The sequence below is a fragment of the Mercenaria mercenaria genome, unplaced genomic scaffold (genome assembly GCF_021730395.1).
Source record: "Mercenaria mercenaria strain notata unplaced genomic scaffold, MADL_Memer_1 contig_755, whole genome shotgun sequence".
NCBI classification, from domain to species: domain Eukaryota; kingdom Metazoa; phylum Mollusca; class Bivalvia; order Venerida; family Veneridae; genus Mercenaria; species Mercenaria mercenaria.
The window spans coordinates 43,671-66,916 of record NW_026463654.1 but is presented as its reverse complement, the minus strand read 5'-3'; the positions used below and the strand labels follow the sequence as shown (position 1 = coordinate 66,916).

The window sequence follows — 23,246 nt, the reverse complement described above, 5'->3', positions numbered from 1 at the left end:
TTAGAAAATATCTTCCTTTACCCTTGGCCGTAAGTAAAATGTATAAAGATCAAACCATGTATAAAACCCTGTCTGAAACAGAGTAATACCTAACAAAATAATCCCAAACGCATACTTTACCTTTCCTTACACAATTTGGTACATTTCCCCATGTTCCACTGGCAGAGCACTTGATCCAAGTTGTTGATATACCTAATGTCTGAGGTTTATTTTGATCAGTATATCCAGTATCACAGCTGATAGTTGCATTCGACTGATATTGTTAACCTATGTTCCATTTTTGTTTAATTTTACAGGTTTTACAATAAAATCACATCATAGTCTCGATTTCTAACATGGATCAGCCTCTTGAAGTCAAGACAGACTTCATTTAGAAAATATCTTCCTTTACCCTTGGCCGTAAGTAAAATGTATAAAGATCAAACCATGTATAAAACCCTGTCTGAAACAGAGTAATACCTAATAAAATAATCCCAAACATATTGGATCGTTTTCGCCTTATATCCTATACTTAAAACACAGTATTTCATCAGTTAGAATAAAATAAAAAGTTGTATCTCTTTCTCTTTTGTGTTTGTTTACCTGCATTATTATTGTTATATTATCATTGCTGCTTACAATGCGGTTACTGTAGTAACTTTACAGAAATGAAATACTGTCTAATTTGTAAAATACCAGGTTAATATCAAAAACATTCTATATTGTTTTGAAAGGTGTTACATTATGATACTAATCTTTGTCAATTTTCATTGTTAAGCAATCATTACCCTGATAAATATCAAGTACCTATTACAGTCACCATATATGTACATGTATGTATTTGCCACATGGGTCGATTACCTACTGGTGTTTATGATTAACCTTTGGTAATCTTTGGTATATTTTGTTTCTTCTTACGCGTAAAGACGACATATTCTCATAACTATATCATGTCTTCAGACATAAAGAAAGGAAGATATCTCTAAAGACCAGTTATAACAGAAGCAAAATGATGATGACGATATTTTTCTTTTCAATCACTTGCAAACGTTTTTATACCTCTCCTTTTGCATTGTTCGAACCCAGACCATGATCTGTTGCTCTGACATTCAATAGTCCTGTTGGCAGTATCAGCAGCATTTGGTATGAATTCATAACCCTCGTTGCACATATAAATCAATTTGTCCTCAAAGAAGAATGTTCCAGTTGGTATGTCAGTATCATTCATTAGAAAGTGTATGTTTTTATTCAACATGAACAAAGGCGGCTTGCATTCTGAAAGAGTAAAATGTGTCTGATAACAAAACTTTTCTATTTGGTAAATCAAATTTTAGTTTCAAATAGAAATTGGTATTACCACGTTACTTTATTTTTTCAATAGCCAGTAACATGAAACAGTTCATGGTTATATGTGCATTTTTGTCTTTCACGATAATTTCATTCTCATAAGTACATCTATAACCAAACACATGAGCATATACTATAAATAGCGAACGTCCTCAAATGAAGATCAACCAATGATAAACATTTGATACAGATATTCATTTCATAAAGTTGTCTTTTTAAATGTTCTATTTCGGGGCAGTAACTGTTTTGACAAGCAAACGAGGAGATATATGCTCAGAGGTATTTCTTGTGAACAGGCAGATTCAGATATATGATCATTTTAACCTAAGCGGACATAAATTGCGGTTTCATATCAACTAAAGTGCAATAATTCTGGTGTAAATGTTTTGATTCCTACCGAGTTTGTTAAAAATCATTATTATGTAAATAATATTATCAATAGTCTATAGAACATTACCCAATTTGGAAATTCTATTTAAAGGACATCACTTGTTTCATATTAAAATAAAACAATTCGCTTTCAATTTGATAACACGTTAAATATAAAATTCGATTTGTCACAGCCATTCATGTTACTAAAATAACATTACGGCTGATTTGAACAACTCGCAAATACCCTCGGGTGTCATTTTACATGTTGTGTCCTCTTTTACGAGTCAGAGTGCCATTTTATTACATATATTAAGAGTGCCGCTTAAACCGGTGCTAGTCTGCTATTATTCTTCTTGATTTTATTCCTTACATGAATAGTCCATAATACACTACCCAAACTGAAACGTCTGTGTATAGACTATGTTTTAACTTTCAATTGTTTTATGATTAAGTCTGATAATTTTTCATTTATTTAAGATTTCATTAGTGTCTCAGTTTAATATTCAATGTGCTTGGTTACGGCCATTATTAATATTGATATGACATCACTGCTGATGTGTTGTGTTCAGACAAACAGAAAGAAATATATCTCTAAAGACCTGTTATAACATAAGCAAAATGATAACGACGAATTTTTTCTTTTCAATCACTTGCAAATGTTTTATACCTCATTTTTGCAGTATTGACGACACAGACATATGCACTAAAAAGCATATTTTGTTTACTTCTGTTCGATTAGTGATCCTATCTATATCTGACGTATCAGGTAAAGAAAACAGTATTCGACGTATTCTGTAACCATAATCAATGCATAAGCGTAGAAAATCAATGTTCATGACTTACTCCATAATTCAAAATATTTGATTAAACAGTCAAAGAATTCGAATTACATTTTGGCACGATTTTTGTAATTAGCTAATATTCATGTTCCAAATATATGTACGACTTATACCTACCTTCAACTATAGAAAAGAACATTTTTTTCCAAAGTATACATTCAGAATAGTTAAAATGTCATGTGTTGCAACCAGTTTTAAAAAAAAACAATACATAAACTAATTTTGTAATAATTTTATATCTAAGGTGTTTGAGATGAGAAAAAATGTCATTTGATTTCTTAACCAACCAGTTTTGCAATAAGAAACAGGTTGGTAGTTAGTAATTAAATTTGTCTCAACTTTCAGTGTTGCTTTAATAAAAATGTGAGTTTCACAATCCATAAAGGGTTTTATTTTTAAAACAAACAACTGGGCTCATCAGACCATAATTCCCTTCAAAAGCTTATCACATTTCCTAGTCAGCAAGGTTTGAAATAAAAACAGTTTTGTAATGATTTTATTACAAAATTGGTTGGAACGACAAGAACCTTATTTCATTTCCTAGCCAAACAATTTCGTAATTAAAACCAGTCTTGCAATACTTTTATTAAAAATCAGTTTTGTAATGACTTTATTGCAAAAGTTGTTTGGATGACGATAATTAAGCTTGTAACATATCCTAGCCAACCAGTTTTGCAAACAAATACAGTTAGGTAGTAATATTTCCAATTCATCAACTTTTAATGTTGATGTACTTTTTGCTTTTAGACTAGAAAATTAATGAATATCAGCATTAGTTAAAAATTTTCATACAGCCCAAAACGGGCTTATCAGCCTATAGCGTGCTTGAGACAATGTATGTTTACGCTCATCGATAGAATGTAAACATGTTTTCAAGAATAAGTGTGCTTAAGTGTGTGTTATCAGTAAGAAACAACACAACCGATTCTCAATATTTTATAAAATACAACCTCGATTTACTGTATTTCATGAAACAGTTTTGCAATATTTATTGCAAATGTGGTTGGAATGACAGAAAAGCTCATCTCATTTCGTGTTACAAAACTGGTTGGAACAGTGCGTTACTACTAAAACAAATTTTTCGAAAATACTACATATATAACAGTTTAACAGTTTAGTAAAACATATTGTCAATTAGGTTTTCAGACGTTATACTCTTTTTTGACAGGGTTATTTGCTATTGTTTTGAGTTTGCGGTAGAACATATCTGCAGAACATAATATAATTATAGTAAATTAAACAGTTTTCCCATGTCGTTTCCAATATTTTGTTTCCAATTTACAATTGCAATTGCTAAAAATAAAGTAAAATGATTTCCTCGAACAAAATCCAAAACCATTGTATATTGATAATGATTTGTGGTCAGTTACCTATTTTTGTGCATGTCTTTAATAGCTGAAATGTTCCACTGGAAGTACAAAGTGTTGTCTTTTGTAAACTGCCATCTCCTGAAAATTCGTATCCATTGCTGCACTGATATGAAATTGAAGTCTCTTGATTGTATAAAGCGTTTGGATCTCTTGCGTTAATAAACTTCGTATTACTAACGCGCGGCAATCTGCACCCTGAAATGGTTGTTATATACTTATAAAATATATATTTATATATAAAAGACCATTTACGTTCAACTATCGTGGCAGCATTTGGTTGTCGCTTAACTAAGACGCTAGTTCTGAAGAGAATCTTATTACAGATATTCCTACTGTTTACTTTACTAGGAGAGAATGGATCATAACAAGCAGCCGACATATTCTATTTTTAAAAGTAAAATACATTATTGTTTTAACTGTTACCATTATATATTCACGCCGTGTCAGTGATACGAAAAGATAATTTTTGGCGATCTTCAGCTATGGATTTTTCAAATTAAATGACACGAATTTCATGACGAAATGTAACGGATCTGTGATGATTGATTCCTGCTAGAAAATTCTTGCATAAATTCTACAATTGCTTTCTTTTATATACCTTTTCATTTTATTTGGGTTTTACTGTATCGTTTAACAGGCTAGACCTGAACATAAACTCCGACAGCTATCGTCTTGTATCAACAAACTGTCGATCGTTTACAAATATGAACAATTGGATAAAACTGTCATATTCTTCTATCAAATTCTGTTGTACATTACCAGTAATAAGATAATGTGTCTAAAGAACATGATCATGTGCACAATTGATATCAAAGCATTTTAATAAATAACATGATGAAACCGATTTCGGAACAAAGTATCATCGTTATCCAGAACACAATGATTTTAATTGAACTGGTTTGTGACTGTCACAAGGAATATATACCCAAATGCATAATAATTGTCATAAGTAACTTGTAAATGCATTTAATAAAGAAACCGGTGTATCTATGTCTTTGTCAATTCGGGGTCGAACCTAATCAAAAGTATGTCTTTCCAAATCTAAGAGATGATGTTTCCCATTGAAAGAATGGAAACACACAAAAACTCGCACGCACGCACGCGCATGCGCTTACACACACACACACACACACACACACACACACACACACACACACACGGCAATTTCCAGGGTTCATCTGACGATGTATTATATTGTTAAAATATATTTTCATTAAGCAAGCCCAAAGCTGACACCGTTAATATGTTATTTATTTTACTAACCTCTAATGTGTACATATAGCCCCAATTTAGAGGTTTCGCCATACATTTTTCCAAGTGGTATAGGCCCCGGTCCTATTCTAAAATTAGTGTATGTAACACTACAAACGCCGGGTCTGTGGCATTGCAAGGGATCTTCAGTAATATATTGACGAAGAACATATAATTCAAAAGGTTCAAATATTGGTGGTGTCCCGGCTAGTTTTACTTTATTAAAGGAATTTATGAGCACCGGACTTATATAATGACAATAGAAAAAATGTAAAAAAAAAAAGCAAAACACGTTCTAAACGGATATTCCCCACATCACTGCCGAGCATCATTGTTTTAGCTGTGAAAAAAACAACTTTTGGTTTCTCATTCATGAAACATAAAATTCAACACATCCCTAGGTTAAAAGAATACGCTATTCCAGTACTCTCCTTAGCATTTTTCCGGTAGAAATATCAATAAATGAGAACTGTCTCCATTGAAAAAATATTAACCTTTTTGCAGCCGAAACGCAATCATTTGCTGATACATGGAATTTCTGCTGTTTCAAATATCACAGACGACTTTTCAATAAAATGTATGTCCATTACCAATATTTCTACTCAAAACACTGTTGTCATAAAAATGTCACACTGTACAATAATCAGTAATCTGTGTCATACAGTGTAGAAAAGGGCTCGTTATTAAGCATGTTATAGTTAAGAATTGCAAACAAAACTGGGTGTGCTATTTACATAATTTGTGACTGTAAATGTTGAGTTCTGCTCAACCCGGGGCTAGAGGGCGTGAACGGTAGCATGTATTTCCACTACCGTCCATGAACAGGCTCAATCAAACCGAGCCTGCAACATTTTCGTTTTTGTTGTGTTGAGCGACCTGTGGAGTTTCCACTTTTTCTATTTTATTAGGGATAAATAACACTATTATCAACTAGATGACCACGGGCAACATGTCGAGCCCGCCAGCTGTCAAAAGGACTGGGAGTTGCACCCGACACTCTGTCTCATTGAGGCAAAAATTTATGCCAAATAAAACAAAAGATTGCAAAAAGTTACAATATAAGTTATTTATAGTAACAACAAAGGGAAGTAAATCCACACAAAAATCCTTACCAGCAGTCAAAATACACCTAAAATTGGATGTAACATGCATGTTGTACTACTGTAAAGTGGTCTTGATTTTTCCCTATGGCCAGTAATAAAAAAGCTACAATATAAGCTATTTATAGTAACAACAAAGGGAAGTGATTCTAGGTTCTTGCCAATGACACTCCGTCTCATAATGGTGAACAACTGTGCCAAGTTATATCAAAATCCCTCCATGCATGAAGAAAAAATGCTCCGGACAAAGTTGTCATTCTTGTATCCTTTGACCTCTTAGTGTGACCTTGACCTTAGACCTAGGGACCTAGTCCTTGCGCATGACACTCAATCTCATAATGGTGAATAATTGCGCCAAGTTATATATCACAATCCCTTCATGCATGAAAAAGAAATGTTCCGGACAAACAAATCCGGACGCACGCACACACGGAGGGACGCACACACGGACGCACACATGGACGAACGCACGCACGCACGCACGCAGATACACCGAACAGCCATTTGGACGACTTCGTCTTCGCTTCCGCAAGCGGGCTCGACAAAAATAATCAAAATAGTTGACATATATATAAGTTTTAGAAACGCGATCTTTTTTCGTTTTCATTGACCAAATAACACAGAATTCGTCCTAAAATCAGGGCCACTTTGCTCAAATTTTCCTCACAGAGTATCGCCAGAAATTCTTTCTTTGTGTGACCGACATCCCTATGAGTAGTGATGAGAATCGAACAGTTGAAGCAGAATCGATTAATCGGTCCGATTCAGAACTCTCTCCGATTCGATTAATCGAAAGAGTCGGAACCGAAAGACCAATATAGACTATTGTAATGTAGCAATATGGTAGTAACAGCAAACCTTTCTCAAGACTTTCACATTATTGTATGACTACTTTAATTACTTTTGATGAGGAATTTTAGGACACAGCTGCTGTATTGTGCAGTCTTTAGCAACTGTCGGGCAATCAGGGCCCAGTTATTCGAATCTTTAACCGGCTGTTAAACTAACTGCTGGCTAGATTTTGATACAAAATATTTGTCTTGATGGGAAATACTAGTATGTTTTTTTTTTATTTATTGTATAGGCAGTCCTTAACTCATACATTTGTTTTTCAAAGTCTTCTAAAATGTCGACATATACCCTTAAAAGTTAACCAACCGGTAGCTTAACCGGCTGTCGGCTGTTCAAAGTTTCGAACGACACAGTCCAAACTGCGACCTGGGAGGAACTATTGGACCAAATGCAAAACTAACTGGAATACATCTTTTCTCCGTGACTCAAGACCTGGGATTCAAGCCATGCTAGATCCAGTGCAAAGTTTGGTATGGAAAATATGGAAAAATTTTGTATTGAAGGAATAATAAAAGCTTGTCAAATAAAATCTGAAGATCGTTTCCAATTTAAAAAGTGGGTCGGGTACCTTCGTTAATGTACGCTTTAAAGCATATTTTGCAAAACGCTCTAGTAGTTTCAAGGTTTTCCTTAAAAGGAGCCAACCCCGGCATTCAGGATTCATGCAGAGCCCGAAATATGTCCAGGCGTCTGATTCTTTACTGCCAGGACAACAAATCTTTTATTATTGTTGAACTGGCCAAACAGCGTTCCCCATTTTAATGAGCAGATATTTTGAAATACTAACCCAAAGAGTATAAAAGAGCAAAAGTATGTACGCTAAACAGCGGGAGGTATCTGAAAAAGTCTTGAAAGTTGGATTTTAATTTTTCAACAAAATCAGCGACTAAAATCGATTCTTTGTGTCACAGACTTTGAAACTTTGGCGATGATTAATGGAACATCGGTGACAATTGGAACATCACTACCCATGAGTGAGATTGTATATTTTCTAAACTTAATTATAAATATGCAGATGTGAGCAATAAAAGCTTATTTTTCAGATTCGTGACAATCCTTACAGTGTTAAACAGCAGTCACACAGTGTTTCGTGTCCTTTTCAATACAGGGTTACCTTTTGATAGTAAATGTCCTTGGATGACAATAGCTTTGGAAATCGATGAAGATTTAGGAATATTTAAAATATGACTGAAAATGAGGGCTTCAAAATGCATTACACTTCATCTCAATTTGTGAGCACATTTCAAGTTACTGATTATAAACAGTCTGTGTTTAGTGTTAGATAAAACGGTCTATTTTTTTTTAAATATTTAACGTTTTGTGTATGGGAAATTAGCCTATTAATGGGATTAAATTTATGCTGAAGTCAGAAAAGATTTTGTCAGTAATAACACAGAAGCAAAGTATCATTTATATAGACTACAAACCTTTAAGACAGTTATACGTTTCATTGTTGTAGTAATATTCCTGATTACAAACACATTTGCCTACTGACAGTGTAACAGGGGTTATCTTCTTGCCCCCAGTTATTGTTGTAGAAACGCCCTTTAGTTTGCAACCAGATTGTAATAAATTGTTGCAGTCTCTGTTGTCTGTGCAATTCTTTAAATATACTACAAAATAAACCAAACATTTACTATAGCTATGTAAAAGCAACGCTTATTACACTATACACATGCATCAGAGCAAGTAATATCAATGAGAAATATGTAAATCATGTGATCATAAAAGTTGAAGAGAATATGTCTGATTTTTAGTTACAGTGGAATTCACTCAAGAGCCTTGGTCTGCGTTCATGAAATTAAATCTAAGCATTAATAAATGATAGTGATGATATTTGTTTTGATAAGCTAATTGTGGCTGAAATATTCAACACTTCTACTCAACAATTGCTTCTAAACTTGAAGATAAGTTGCCTATGCATTTTTAGATAAAGAGAAAATTTTTATTTAGTTTTTACTCTGAAAAGTTAGATTTATCAGATGGGGTTTTATTTTCTGTTATGTTTAAGAACAAACATTTAAGCTACTTTAATCAAATGTCAACAAATCCACATGATTACATGGCAGTTTTTTTTTCATTGTTTGAGAGACAATACTGCTATTTCAGCTTCTCCATTTATCATCTTTAATTCATAGGGAAGTTTCTAATGACCTAAAATCTGCTAGAGTTGTTCCACTCTTTAAACTGGAGTGAGTAAATACCGCTTTGTATCCATTCTTACATTTACCTCCAAAATATGTTATCGAGTTGAGTATGGTCATGTTGAAGCCTATCAGAGGGATAAGAATTTATTGAACAAGTTTCAGTCCGTTTTAAGAAGGGGTTTTTCTACAGACATTTGTCTTACTCATCTTTTAGTTTATGCGAAATTTGAAATTGATAATGGTGACTTTATGGTATGATTTTACTTGACCTGCAGAAAGTGTTTGATACCATGGATAATTTAATAATTATAATGAAATTAGAGAGGTCTTGGAAAAGATATTCTACTTTGGTTCGTGTCATATCTATAATGTAGACAAAAATTGGTATCGAGTACCTGTTCATCCCTTGTAACACTAAATGTTGTTTCCACAAGGCTCTATCTTGGGATCCTTATTATTCTTAAGTTATGTGAATGACATGTCTCCATAAGTCAGGAATAAATGGTTTCTCTATGCTAATATTACACGCAATTGCAAAGTTATAAATCCCACTTCCGCAGTCAAATACTTATAATAGGTAATTTTTAGACCAAAGTTTATCATGTGAATCTTCGGCCCGATTCAACATTACTTGTTATTTTGTGTGCTATTCTTCCATCTGTGTAATACACCAGTATATATGAGTATCATATTTTGTTATACTTTTGGAAGTAAACTAATTAGTGAGTTGTACAAAATATATCACCCCAGAATATATTAAAGACCTAAGTGTTACACTCTTGAAAGACCGATTGTCTCAGGGCCCAGTGTGCCAAACATGCAGACGCAGTGATGTTTTAGATATTTTACTATGGCCACTTTCAAAATGTTTCTAGCTTTTTAAATGTAAACACATATTTTCGAAACTCCCTTCCAGAAAGGTCACAACATGAAAACTTCTGGTGTTTTTGATGGTGAATCTCTGTCTTCTAATACACCGCATATGTTTGCAATACACCATTGTTTAAATCAACATCAAGAAGAATTACATGTTCCACCATATCGTAATAATGTAACGCATGATTTGGTACAAAAATCAGACAAATTAAATTAAGACAAGTAAAAGAAAGAGATGATGCTCCAGAAATCCCATTCATATAAACGCCACTGCGCCACCGTGGAATTCTTTGAGTGTGAAGATTAAATAAGTTATCCTGGCCTTAATCTTGACCCCAAAGACCTCATAGACAATCCCAGCATTGTTTTGTTTTTGTTTGTTTTTTGTTTTTATAAGCTACCTATAGGCCAAGTTCCATTTTTTTGAGTAGAACCCATTTTTTATATTTTTTAGCATCAGCCACCTGGACCTTAAACCTAGTGACTTCATATGCAATTCCAAACTACATATCTATATAAGCTACCTATATACCAAGTTTCATTTCAATCGGTCACTTCAAACTCAAGTTATTGAGTGGAAACCAAAAGTTGACGACGCCCGCCCGCCCCTCCGCCCGCACGCCTGACCTGGTTAATAATACCATTCGGAAGATTAGAGAAACATATTTAATCAAATTGTTTAAATATTCTCTGAATGCTAAATAGTATTTTCTTTCAGGATATCTTCCATTTTGAAAAATAGTTATTTGAATATTTCTTTCAAACAAACATTTTGCCGAAAATAATTGCTAAATCATCAAAACATAGCTAATAATGTATCATTTAACCAAATATATTCTACCTGTTGCGAAAACCACACCCTTATTTTTGGCCGGCATTTGCCTTAATGGTGGTTAATCAGATTTTGGTTAACTGATGGATTTAGTCAAAACTTAACCAAATGATCATTTACACTTGTTTATGCTCACACCAAGTTCTTAAGGTGAAGTGCGACCTTTAATATTTTTTTTTAAATACATCTATGAAAAATTAACGAAAAAAAATTGAGGATATTTCTGATTTATTCCCGTTTTCCGTTTGGCTCTTATTTAAGCCACATTTGTTTGGTGCGCTGTCAAACTTGGCCACTAACGGCACTTTTTGGGCGTCATTTCTTGGCGTCATTTTCATTGTTTCTGTAAGGTTTTCAGCATATCCCTATTTCAGTTGGAAGCGGACAAAAATGAAATATATATATTTTTAAAAGATTTAAAAATCTCTTTCCTGTGGTATAAATTTCGTGAATGATCTATGACGTACCTTAAGATTATGACGCATTAAAGCGTCAGACTTACACAAAATGTAACGTAGAGTTTAGCTGGAAAGTTGTCCGTTTTTTGAGTATAACATTTTTTCAGGTCGAGGAATTTTGTGTAAATTTCAATCATAAATGCGCAAGTATATTTACTTGTGTTTGATTAACAAAAAATTGTATGTCACCGAATTCGTTTTTTCAGTACGACCGATTTTGTTTCCCCACCCCCGAGCTAAAATGTGACGTTATTTGGTGGTATTTTTAAAGTTACGCTAAAGTTTCGGACGATTTCGGAAAACTTGTACTATGGAACAAGTTGTCGACATTTTATCGTAAAAATATACGTTTAATGAAAGCATATACTGAAATATAAAAAATATCACATATACAGTAAATCGAATTATAATAGAAAAATGAAGTAAACGCGATGTTACTTGGTGGTATTTTAAAAATACGCTGATAGTTTCGGACGATTTTGTACTATGGAGCTTTTTGTCGACATGATTTCGTTAATTTATACGTTTAATGTTAGCATAATATACTGAAATATAAGAAAATAACACATTGGCCTATAATTCGAATTATAATAGAAAAATGAAGTCCCGGCTAGTTTTGAGCTGTGAATTTTCGGGATTTTTTTCAATTATAATTAACTTAGTTAGCATTCGAGTTTAATGTGTGATTATGATTGAATTCTTATGCGTAAGAATATATCACGAAGGCCTACGGCCTGTGATATATTCTTACGTATAAGAACGAAAAACTCGGGTTATTCTACGATAAGGTCGCTGACTTCAAATCACTTGCCAAATGGAAGTTTTATAACAGAATGGAATATTGTTCAAAGCTAATTTCTGTAGAACTAGCATCATTAATTTTGTATTACATAAGGCATTAACTTTTAAATACATTAAAACATCAACATACTTTATCAATTAACAGAATGGTCATGTTCCAAAAATTATTTCAAAATTGGACGCCAAAACTTTGAAAAAGAACACTTAATTATAGCTTTATCTAATTTTTCTGGTGTCAAAGATCACAGCACACGACTGTATGAATTTTCACTGCAGTTAAAATATTTCAAACCAAAACCAGGAACTATTTTTATCGGAAGGCGAATTATCGTTGAACGTGGGCCTTTTTAACTGTTCTGTTATAGGATGACGGAAGGATATCTTGACATTTATTTTGATTTTCTGATACTTCTAGAAAGCAAATCAGTTATTTTTGTAGCAAGGTATCGTAAAATGTAAATATAAGAATTGAATGCTATTTTTTGTGTGCGTTCATATGGTTATGAACCACACTGAAAGGCCAAGTATCGCTTGTATGATTCATGAATTTGCAGGAAGTCCCAATGTACTTTATACCCGTATAAACGCACAGAAATTATTATTCAATTCTTAAATAAAGTAAACATGTGTTCATACGTGTTACAACAGAATATATGCAAAGTACCTTGCAGTAAATTCTCTATAATGCCTATGAACTGATCAGACTGCTGAGGACAAACTTTGACTTATGCACAATTTAAAAACAGACAAAATGATGAAGCTATTTCAACAGATTCTTATTTCATTCTTCACCTAAATTTACAGTAAATTCTCTTTTAAATATTGCAGTTAGGAACATGTTGTAAGCATTATATTGATATCTAGATCAAGTTATTGTTTGCTATCTGTTGCATGTTTTTGATATCACAATCGTCTTCCTTTCAAAACTTCAAAACAGTTTCAGTGAAATGAATCACAACGTTATTGGAAACCATCAAGTAAATAATTATACAGAGACAAAAGTCTTGTGACAGGTGTTTAGGCTGAAATATAAAATCTATATCACGAAACAATGATAAAGGAATTGTGCAGACGATATTAGTAATTAAATATTAACTGGTTCTGAGTATTTATTGCACAGATAGATAGATAGATAGATAGATAGATAGATAGATAGATTAGATTAGATTAGATAGATAGATAGATAGATAGATAGAGACAGAGACAGAGACAGACAGTTTATTCAAACAAAAGGCAATATGCACATATGTATATCCTAGGTTTCTAAATTACTTTCTGGTACTTATAACATGTGTAAAAATGTTTAATTCTGCTCATCTCGGGGCTAGAGGGCTTGCACTTCCACTACCGTCAATCAAACCGAACCTGCAACATTTTCGTTTATGTCGTGGGGTGACCTGTGGTTTTCCACTTTTTTATTTTAAATAAATCGAGGTATTACCGTATTTCAAACGTATTATGGTGTAGGACATGAAATCATTTCGCGCGTTACATGCCATGAATATACTATCATTTTAGATTCCCTACAGTTTGTTAACTCAGCGCTAGGTTATAGTGATTAGTACAGCCAGTCTACCTAAACCTCTGACCTGTGATATTCCGTGCAAAACATAGTTGTAAAGTCGTATAAATACTATAGCCTACTTATTAACGGTTAATAATGTTACACACTGATAGCCGCACGAGAACTAAATGCAGATATAGACTTGTCATAGTGCACTACTGCGGGAAATATAAAGTGGAAGTATTGGACTAGGAAATTCATGGCATGATTAATTTTGATTGATGTATTTTTTTCTGCAATAAATTTTGGGAGATGAGTGTAAGGGCATAAGAAGAAGGCGGCTGGAATTGAAATTTGGTTTCTTTATACTAACCCCTCCCTCGACGGAGTGATGTAGGGTTGAGTAAGTGCTTTGCAGTATAATGACACGGAAATATATAGTCATAACGGTATGATTTCCATGTAGAAATTAATGAAGTGATAGTTTATATGACTGAAATTGAGTGTTATACTATGGCAATGAGAATAACAAAGTCTAAATGATAATTTATGATCTGTTCTTTTTGCTGTCGTTGATTCTCTTTGATTATGGGATAGGTAACTTCTTTTTTTTTAGGAAATAATGCTTTGGAATTCATAGTCTGTTGTTACAGACACGGTTGCTTATCCTTCCAAATTTTACTAGTGATGGACAATTGCCATTTAACAAATTGTTCTTATGGTCAATAGCAGCTGTAGTATATATGCATCCTGATCAGTTTTATATTGCTTCTACGGAGTGCGACGTTAACCCCAACCTATATATATATATATATATATATATATATATATATATATATATATATATATATATATATATATATAATGCAAAAGTTTGTACCGGATCAAGTACATTATAAAGAAAAAATAAACAACATTACATGAGTAACATCATATTTGCCTACCGGTTTCGTTTATACTCATCAGGGCAAATAAAACAATATGGCGCCAACAAATGTGTAATTACACATTTGTTGGCGCCATATTGTTTTATTTGCCCTGATGAGTATAAACGAAACCGGTAGGCAAATATAATGTTACTCATGTAATGTTGTTTATTTTTTCTTTATATATATATATATATATATATATATATATATATATTCTACGATAGATCTCACTTGGGAACTTCTTATTTCGATTCTAACACGATGCATGAGTCCATTATAACACATACTCACATCAAATACTAATAATGAAGATAATACAAAAATTTAATGATGCGCTTTTTGACAGAAATAATTTCATTAAAATCACGTATTAAAATCGAACGCTAATAAAGTTTATTTTAATTGAAGTAAAAACCAAAAGTTTGCAACTCAAAACTAGCCGGGACTTCTTTTTTCTACTATTATTCGATTTACTGTATATGTGTTATTTCTTATATTTCAGAATATGCTTTCATTGAACGTATATTTTTACGATAGAATGTCGACAACATGTTTCATAGTGCAAGTTTTCCGAAATCGTCCGAAACTTTAGCGTAATTTTAAAAATACCACCAAATAACGTCGCATTTTAGCTCGGGGGTGGGGAAAACAAAATCGGTCGTACTGAAAAAACGAATTCGGTGACATACAATTTTTTGTTAATCAAACGCAAGTAAATATACTTGCGCATTTATGATTGAAATTTAAACAAAATTCCTCGACCCGAAAAAATGTTATACATTTGTACTCGAAAAACGGACAACTTTCCAGCTAAACTCTACGTTACATTTTGTGTAAGTCTGACGCTTTAATGCGTCATAATCTTAAGGTACGTCATAGATCATTCACGAAATTTATATCACAGGAAAGGGAATTTTAAATCTTTTAAAAATATATAAATTTCATTCGTGTCCTATTCCAACTAAAACAGGGATATGCTGAAAACCTTACAGAAACAATGAAAATGACTCCAAGAAATGACGCCCAAAAAGTGCCGTTAGTGGCCAAGTTTGACAGCGCACCAAACAAATGTGGCTTCAATAATAGCCAAACGGAAAACGTGAATAAATCAGAAATATCCTCAATTTTCTTTCATTAATTTTTCATAGATGTATTTAAAAAAATTTAAAGGTCGCACTCCACCTTAATACACATCAAATTTTCACTGAAAATATTTTTTTTAATTTAATTTTCCTATCCTGGTTGCCTAACCAGTACAGCGTTATTTAAGTATAAGCATAACTTAAATAGACATGTTTTCTGAAGGAATAATATGAATATTTTCACTATTTGAATAAAGTTGTCAAAGATTTGCATTGACAAGTAAAACCTTTGCCAAAACGTACTAGAAATGCAAGTTTATAAGATTATTATTATCTCCCTTTGTCTTTCTCGGTTGCACAACCAAAATATATTTCAAGTAAATGAAATCTGAATCTACACGCTGTTTTAAAACTTACGTTTCATTTCAGATTGTTAAAATATTCCAATTTTCATCAAATGCAAATCTATAACTGGAAATTATATTGAAATACCCCTTTTTAAATACTTTAAGGTTTAGGAGTATATCATCAAAACACAGAAATAGTTGATAAATGAACAACATCTTTACCAATATTTTACCTGACCATTACATGTACTGTCCCGTACGACGGATACTTCGTACGACGGATACTTAAAATATTCTGAAAAAGTTGTCCACCTTTGAAAATGAATGCCATTTGTAAAGAAATAAAAATAAACAATTGCTGAAAACTGCGTTCCACCTGGTAATGTGAAATTTCAACACTCGTACGCTATTGCAAATGCATCAAAACGAACATAATATGTAACAGTTCTTTGAAAATGGTGAGTTTTTAAAGGCGTTTGACTGTCCGGAAGTGTGACCCCTTTATGCAGTCCTTTTCCGGAATTCAATGTTTATATCAGTATACTGACACTTGTTTCGTAGAGTAATATACATATTATATGCTGTTCAATTTCATGTGAAGCAATTCTTTCTTTCTATGATTTGGTGTTGTTTGATTTTTTTTTCTCAAAACGTAATGCTAAGCGTTAATATTAAAGGGAGGAAATTACAAAATTTCAAAAAAAATAATAAAATATACATTTCCAATTATGATCTAACTCTATTTAATGGTCTTTTTGTTCCTTAAACAAATCTCTAACAGAATGCATGAATACTGAAAAATGTCATAAAATGTTGCTCAAATGTGATTGACCACCTTTAATGTAATGTAAAATTCATAATTGGGTAGGTAATTTCAAATGCCAGGTTTGGTTCTGATATTTTTCTGATTCATATGTATGAAAATGCTACAATTAAAACAGAAGAAATTCAACATACCATTTTATATTATCTAGGAAGTATATGAATTTAAACGAAACGAATAAAATATAAAAATTCAGCAGTTTTTAAAGTTTTTTTTTTCTAAATAAAATCTTAACAACTTAAATACGTTTTTTCCCACTGTAATAATGTTAACGTGTAAAAATGAAAGAGATTAAAACTTGCTTATATAATGCTGATATCACCATGTATTAACAGTACATGTAGAACCTGAATCCTTATAATGTTAAGTGTGGTATTAGCCTGAAATCCCGAAAATAAGCCGGTTTTGAAAATAAGCCGGTCTCGAAAATAAGCCTCCATTTCACTACAGGCAAAAAGGGCTGATAAATTAGCCGTACTCAGAAATAAGCCGTCCAATTTTTTGTATCAGTAATAGTATCAATGACTTTGTTAGGACACCATATAAGATAGCAAAAGTTACCAACGTGTACATAGCAGTTTTATTTCCAAATGTAATAGCAATAAAACATACTTTGGAATAGAAACACTTAGCACAATGCAAGTTGTGGTGACTGTTAAAACCCTGGACAAATTAAAACTTTAACGACACGTCACGGCTGAGCATTATTACAATATACAGTCGGTATTGAAATTGTGTTTCCAATACATGTGCTCATTAGATAAATCCTCAATATCTATGTGAAAATAAGGGATGTGTTTTGTATGAATGCAACACTGTGAGTTGCTCTAATTAGTGACAAATGACTGAAACAATAGGAATTCGTACGAGAGATGGATAGACAAAACGACAGTGAGGTAACAATATATTCTTTTATTGTTTTAATATATGAGTTGTAAGCTACAATAAAGAATACCCATTTTATGAAAATCAAACTAGAAGTTACAAATAACAGAAAAAAAATTAATTAGGTCATGAGTCATCATATACCTGTCAAAATTTGTCATTAGTTTTCACGAGCTGTCAAAATTATTTTTATCTCTCTATTCTGCAAATGCATTGTTTTTGAAAGTATCTTGGACGGATATTGTAGTGTGTAACTTACTTTACATTCCACATTAATATTTGTGCTTGAAATTGCTTTGTTGAGCTCACCGACGTCACATATGAATGTCTATTGTTTTAGATTATTGTCTGTTATAAAGGTACCAAATCTCAATATTAAGATATAAGAATTGTTCCTTTCTGGTAGAAAAAGGAAACTATTTGGTTGAATCATAATATAACGGTTTTTGGAAAGAACTGAATATTCTTTGGTTTTTTGTTATTCACCGGAAATTCAAAAAGTGACTTCACCTTAAAAGCAATAAGATTCCTGTCTCAAACACTTCTTGTCACGTCAATTAAAATGACATAGAGGATATTACATGAGTGTCTTTCAATATTGAATTTATTAAACGAGTTGAATAAAATAATAAAATGCGAGGCTCTGCCGAGCATTTTATCAATTTTATTCAACGAGTTTAATAAATTCAATGTGGAAAGTCACAAATGTAATATTCTTTTTATCACATGTAAGTCTTCTTTCCTGTCGAAACATAAAAATTTCTACTTTCTTTTTCTATATAAACAAGTCAATTTGACCAACGTCTCCAATACTATAAATGACGTCGACGTCAAAGCTTAATTACACTAGTGTATTATCATTTTTATTTAATGGCTTTATTACACTCCCGCGACGTCAAACATGTGATAAAGGTCTTTATAACACAATGCAGTGTTTATCACGTATTGTGAAAGTTATTCATACTCGTTGGGCGATTAAATCATAGGTGTATTTTGTTTGTTAGGCCAGACAAAACTTTATAATGGGTTATTATCTGTTAGCATCGGATTATTTTCACTTTCTCGTGTTTTTGTATGTATACAAACTGAGAATTGAATAAACTTGAAACTTGAGAAATTGTAACAAATTGTAATAAAAGAGATAGGTCAAAAATAAAAGTATTTACCGACGTCGATGTTTTTACTAAAAAGCATAAAATATGATATCCGTATCTTCAGTATTTCGGTACTCGAAAATACGCCGGTTTTTAAACCGTTACTGAATATATGTACTCACAAGTTCGCCAGATTCAAAATTAAGCCGGTCTCGATAATAAGCCACCAAATCCTTACGAAAATTTAAAATAAGCCGCGGCATATTTGTTTTACTTTTAATGAATTTCAGAAATGCTTAAACAGTAGGTGGAGAAAATGCGCTATAAAATAAAAGCGAGTGCGGTAAACTGTGCTTTTTCTGCTCCTTTATATTTTAGAAACTAATGTACTACAAACTCAAAGGGTAAGAAAAAATTCTTAACTTAAGAAAAAAATGATCCTACATCCTTAATAAAGTCATGACATTTTATCTCTAAAGAGTAAGTAGACCGTAATATATTTGATAATATTCAAAGACGGGATTTTGTACCTCATTTCATCACGTTAAAACCACCCGAAAATGTTCCAAGCGTAAATGGAATTTTATGTCATTTACCTTCCACACATGATCTGTTATCAATACTTCTATAGAAACCATTGATACACTGGCATGTTCTTTCATTCCTGTCTGAATCAATCAGTTTAGTACATTTCAGATGATTGACTAAGTTACAATTGTCGGAAAGTTGCTCTTTACAGTTGCTCCCAATTACTGCAATTGAAAATAAAATGCTTAAGACATTGCACAATATAAATGTTAAATCAATGCTTCTTACCTAAACTGACCATACCTCTAAAGTAATTTATTAAAAACGAGCGAATGTATGTCAACCAAATCACTTCTGTCTGGTACTTGGGGAATCTTTTCAAAGTTTTAGCTCGTTTTCAGATGAAAGCAAAAGATGGTTGCAAATATTTGATAATGTCCATAACATTAAACCAATAAGCAAATGGACAGCTGTACTTTTTGTCTGGAGTTTTGTTTGCATATTTCTGTCACGAGATAACTACAATGTAGGTAGCTATCGCGAAACTTCAAAAAATTATCTTGATAAAGCGAAATTTTCTGAAAAAAGAATCTCAATAGTCAAAGATTTCCTGGAAATATTATTGCGATTATTTATCTTTTTACCTCGATACCTTTTATGTAAGTGTTGACGGCTGCCGTTTATTCACTAGATAGTTATCTTGACTTTTTCAGAAATTATCTTGATATTTCGAACTTTTCAGAAAAAGGTATCTCAATAGCCTTAGGTTTCCTGGACATTAAAACCATATCTAGAAAAACAATTTATTGTAATAATGTTTTCAGAAAAATGCACAACTTTGCTAGAAAGTGTCAAATATCATCGAGACAGCTACCCAATATATTGTGGCAGCTCGAAGCATTAACGCGAAATTTTGCGCTAAATTATTTCAGGAAATAAATAAAATATCTAGAAAATATCATTTATTGCCAAAATGTTTTCAGAAAATTGCACATAATTTCTGGAAAGTGTACAATATTATCGAGATAGCTACCTAGCAGAAATATGTCGCCATATGAAGCAGCCATTTGAAGTGTTTAAGACAATATACAATAGAAAAAAATATGTACACATTATGTTACTTGTACTGTCAAAAAGAAACATTTCTAAAACATTTCACTCTCCTATAAAGAAAATTAAAACAATTACGCAACACAATATGCAAGTAAAGATCATTACCGAGTTCGCATGCGGACGTAGTAACGTTATAGAAGAATCCATCTATGCATTTGCAACCAGTGTCAGCAGGAGAAGATACTGCATTTATTGTTCTATTATATAGATTGTCCGCTTTATAACACGTCGAATGTGATAAAAATTGACATATATCTAGTTCGTTGCCATCCGTGCACGTGTTTTTCTTGAAAACTGCAAATAAACTTAACAGTTGAATATATAATAGTTGTGATTTTATATCACGTGAAAAAGTCACAATGGGATGCGGTAGAAACGACCCTCACTAGTTCAATAAAACAATTTTGACTCCTTTGGAAAATTAAACAATATAATCAAAAAAAAAAAAAAAAAAAGAATCTAAGCTTCCATTGGTTATCTCAAGTTCATTGTTCGTATTCTCGTTGTAAACTGCAAACGATTTGAAGGATTGATTGTGGTACTTGAGTACTGTGTAGCAGATAACGTTTTTGACAGCCGCCTACAAAACAAAGTGAATTGGCAAAGGAGAATCAAGGCCCATGTTATCGTGTAACGACCTCCACTAAATTTAGTCAATACAAAAAGAACTAAAATAGGCTATATCTACTCGTATCATAAACATCACACCATTGAAGTCTGGCAAATGAGTAAGAAACGTAAAAAAACGACTATTTAGTCAATATCTTCTAACGTTCATATGATCCTTTTATATTCCTGTTATTTGAAAACAATGGACGCATACACTCGTATATATCCACTAGTTAGTTGTTTCAGTTATCCTGAATTTGCAAAAATGCCCTCCTACATACTGGAAATTCAATTTAATGTACAAATGTGTGTTGTTTCTCGAAGTACTATAGACATTAAAACATTTCGAGGTAAAACTTAGCATTGTTGATGTTGTGGACATATTTAATGAAATGTAAATTACGTCTGTAGTCATAAATCATCCGACAATGGAGTTAAATACTTAAAAAAATAAACTTTACTAGTTTTGTTTTTAATCTTTCATTACAAAAAGTCGTAATTTCAAACCTCAAGTAGTGGACTGTTTAAATCCTATACCTTCAATACAGGAGCTGTTATCTGCACTTTTGTAGAACCCGTTGATACACTGACACTTTCTTTCATCATTACTGGTTGCACCATCAGGTTTTACACATTCTACATGTTTCACTAATTTACAGTTGTCTGAATTAAAACCACTACAGCGGCTGCCAATCACTGCACAAACAAAATAATATATCAAGTAGAGGTATCATTAAGTGTGACTAATGCACTTAATACAGACCTTATTTGAAAATGTTATAACAGTAGTAAATTATACTCACTGTATCTTTTTTAAATACTTCTATTTTGCATAAACAAAAAGCAGTCAGAGTTTCGGGACTTGTTATATCTACTTTCCTAACATATTAATGTAAAGTTCCAATGAAATTTCTTCATTGGTTTTAGATTTACTTATCACCTCACGCGGAAAAATACTTTCCGTTTTTTCTCAAAGGAAAAATATTGCAAAGCCAGAAAATCGTCCAAGTGGTGCATAATTCTGACTCGGAGTACCTACAATGTAGTTTTATTACTTTAGCAAAATTTCAAGGAGTCGCTTCGAGTAATTACTTGACGGAACTCCAAGTCGAAATTATACAGGTAACACTATAATACATTGTACATTTATGTTTTATGGTTAAACCGCGCGCCTTCGAGTTTGTAATAAACAATTGATAGGTCAATTCGAGTGTCGCGGGATGATTTCAAGAAACTTCGTGACTATATTTCCTTTCCTAGGTGGAAGTGTTATATAATTAGCTTGTTCTTTCGGTTAAGTATGATACTGAAATAGTCTTCGACTGTGTGAATTACATGTAGAAATAAAGTTATGTAACATGGACTATATCAAAAATTATATGTCTTCATGTAGATGTACGCTTCAGTTTAACACAAAAAACTGGAATATATACTTATGTATAGCAATAAACAAGAGGGCCATGATTGTCCCTTTATCACTCATCTGAGTTTAATTGCTTGCTTGAACAGTTATAAGTTTCTACTATATGAATACAGACAGTTAATGTGTATTTTTGGGTGGGTGGGGGGCGGGGTTGAGGTAGGGTAAATGTAGAAATAATGTGTTATGACATGGTCAGCTTTTAACAAGAATTTGCAAGAATTCTCTCCCCTAATTATTGACTGTGTTAAAGCAATTCCCTTCAAATTGGATTGCCTCCCTTACGTTAGCTAAGGTTTTTTGATATAATCATGTTGTTTTATAGATTCATATAGAAATATTATTCTTGTAAAGATATAAAACATTTCTCTAAAAAAAACATTATGTTAGCTTATGATATTGCAAAATTCGTGTTGTCATGTAACAGAAAATGAAAACATTTAAATAAATTTCTTTTCTTTTCTTTTGCCACTTTGAATCCCGCTAAACACTGAAATCCGATAATTATTTCATAAACGAGGTTTCCCACAAAACATGTATAATAGTTTTCCTCGAGAAAAACGAAACTTGTGTGAAGATACATGTATTCCCATTTTGTCTGATTGTTCTTGTCCATATAACGGTACTTTTGTTTAACTTTCATGCCTAGAAGTTTACTCTAAAACATGATAAAATAAAGTAATAAACT

At 32.4% G+C, this 23,246-nt stretch overlaps 1 protein-coding gene across 1 annotated transcript in view; it reads right to left on the bottom strand.

Moving 5' to 3' along the window:
- The window catches only part of LOC128554795 (P-selectin-like), a gene marked incomplete at its 3' end in the record, with an annotated part of 34,033 nt that overhangs the window by 5,248 nt on the left and 5,539 nt on the right, over positions 1-23,246 (bottom strand). The window contains exons 2-4 of the mRNA XM_053536107.1: positions 21,676-21,834; positions 19,485-19,640; positions 1,039-1,254 (exon numbers count right to left, since the gene is read on the bottom strand). Of these exons, the coding sequence (XP_053392082.1) occupies positions 1,039-1,254; positions 19,485-19,640; positions 21,676-21,834 (531 nt within the window). The remainder of the gene's footprint in view (positions 1-1,038; positions 1,255-19,484; positions 19,641-21,675; positions 21,835-23,246) is intronic.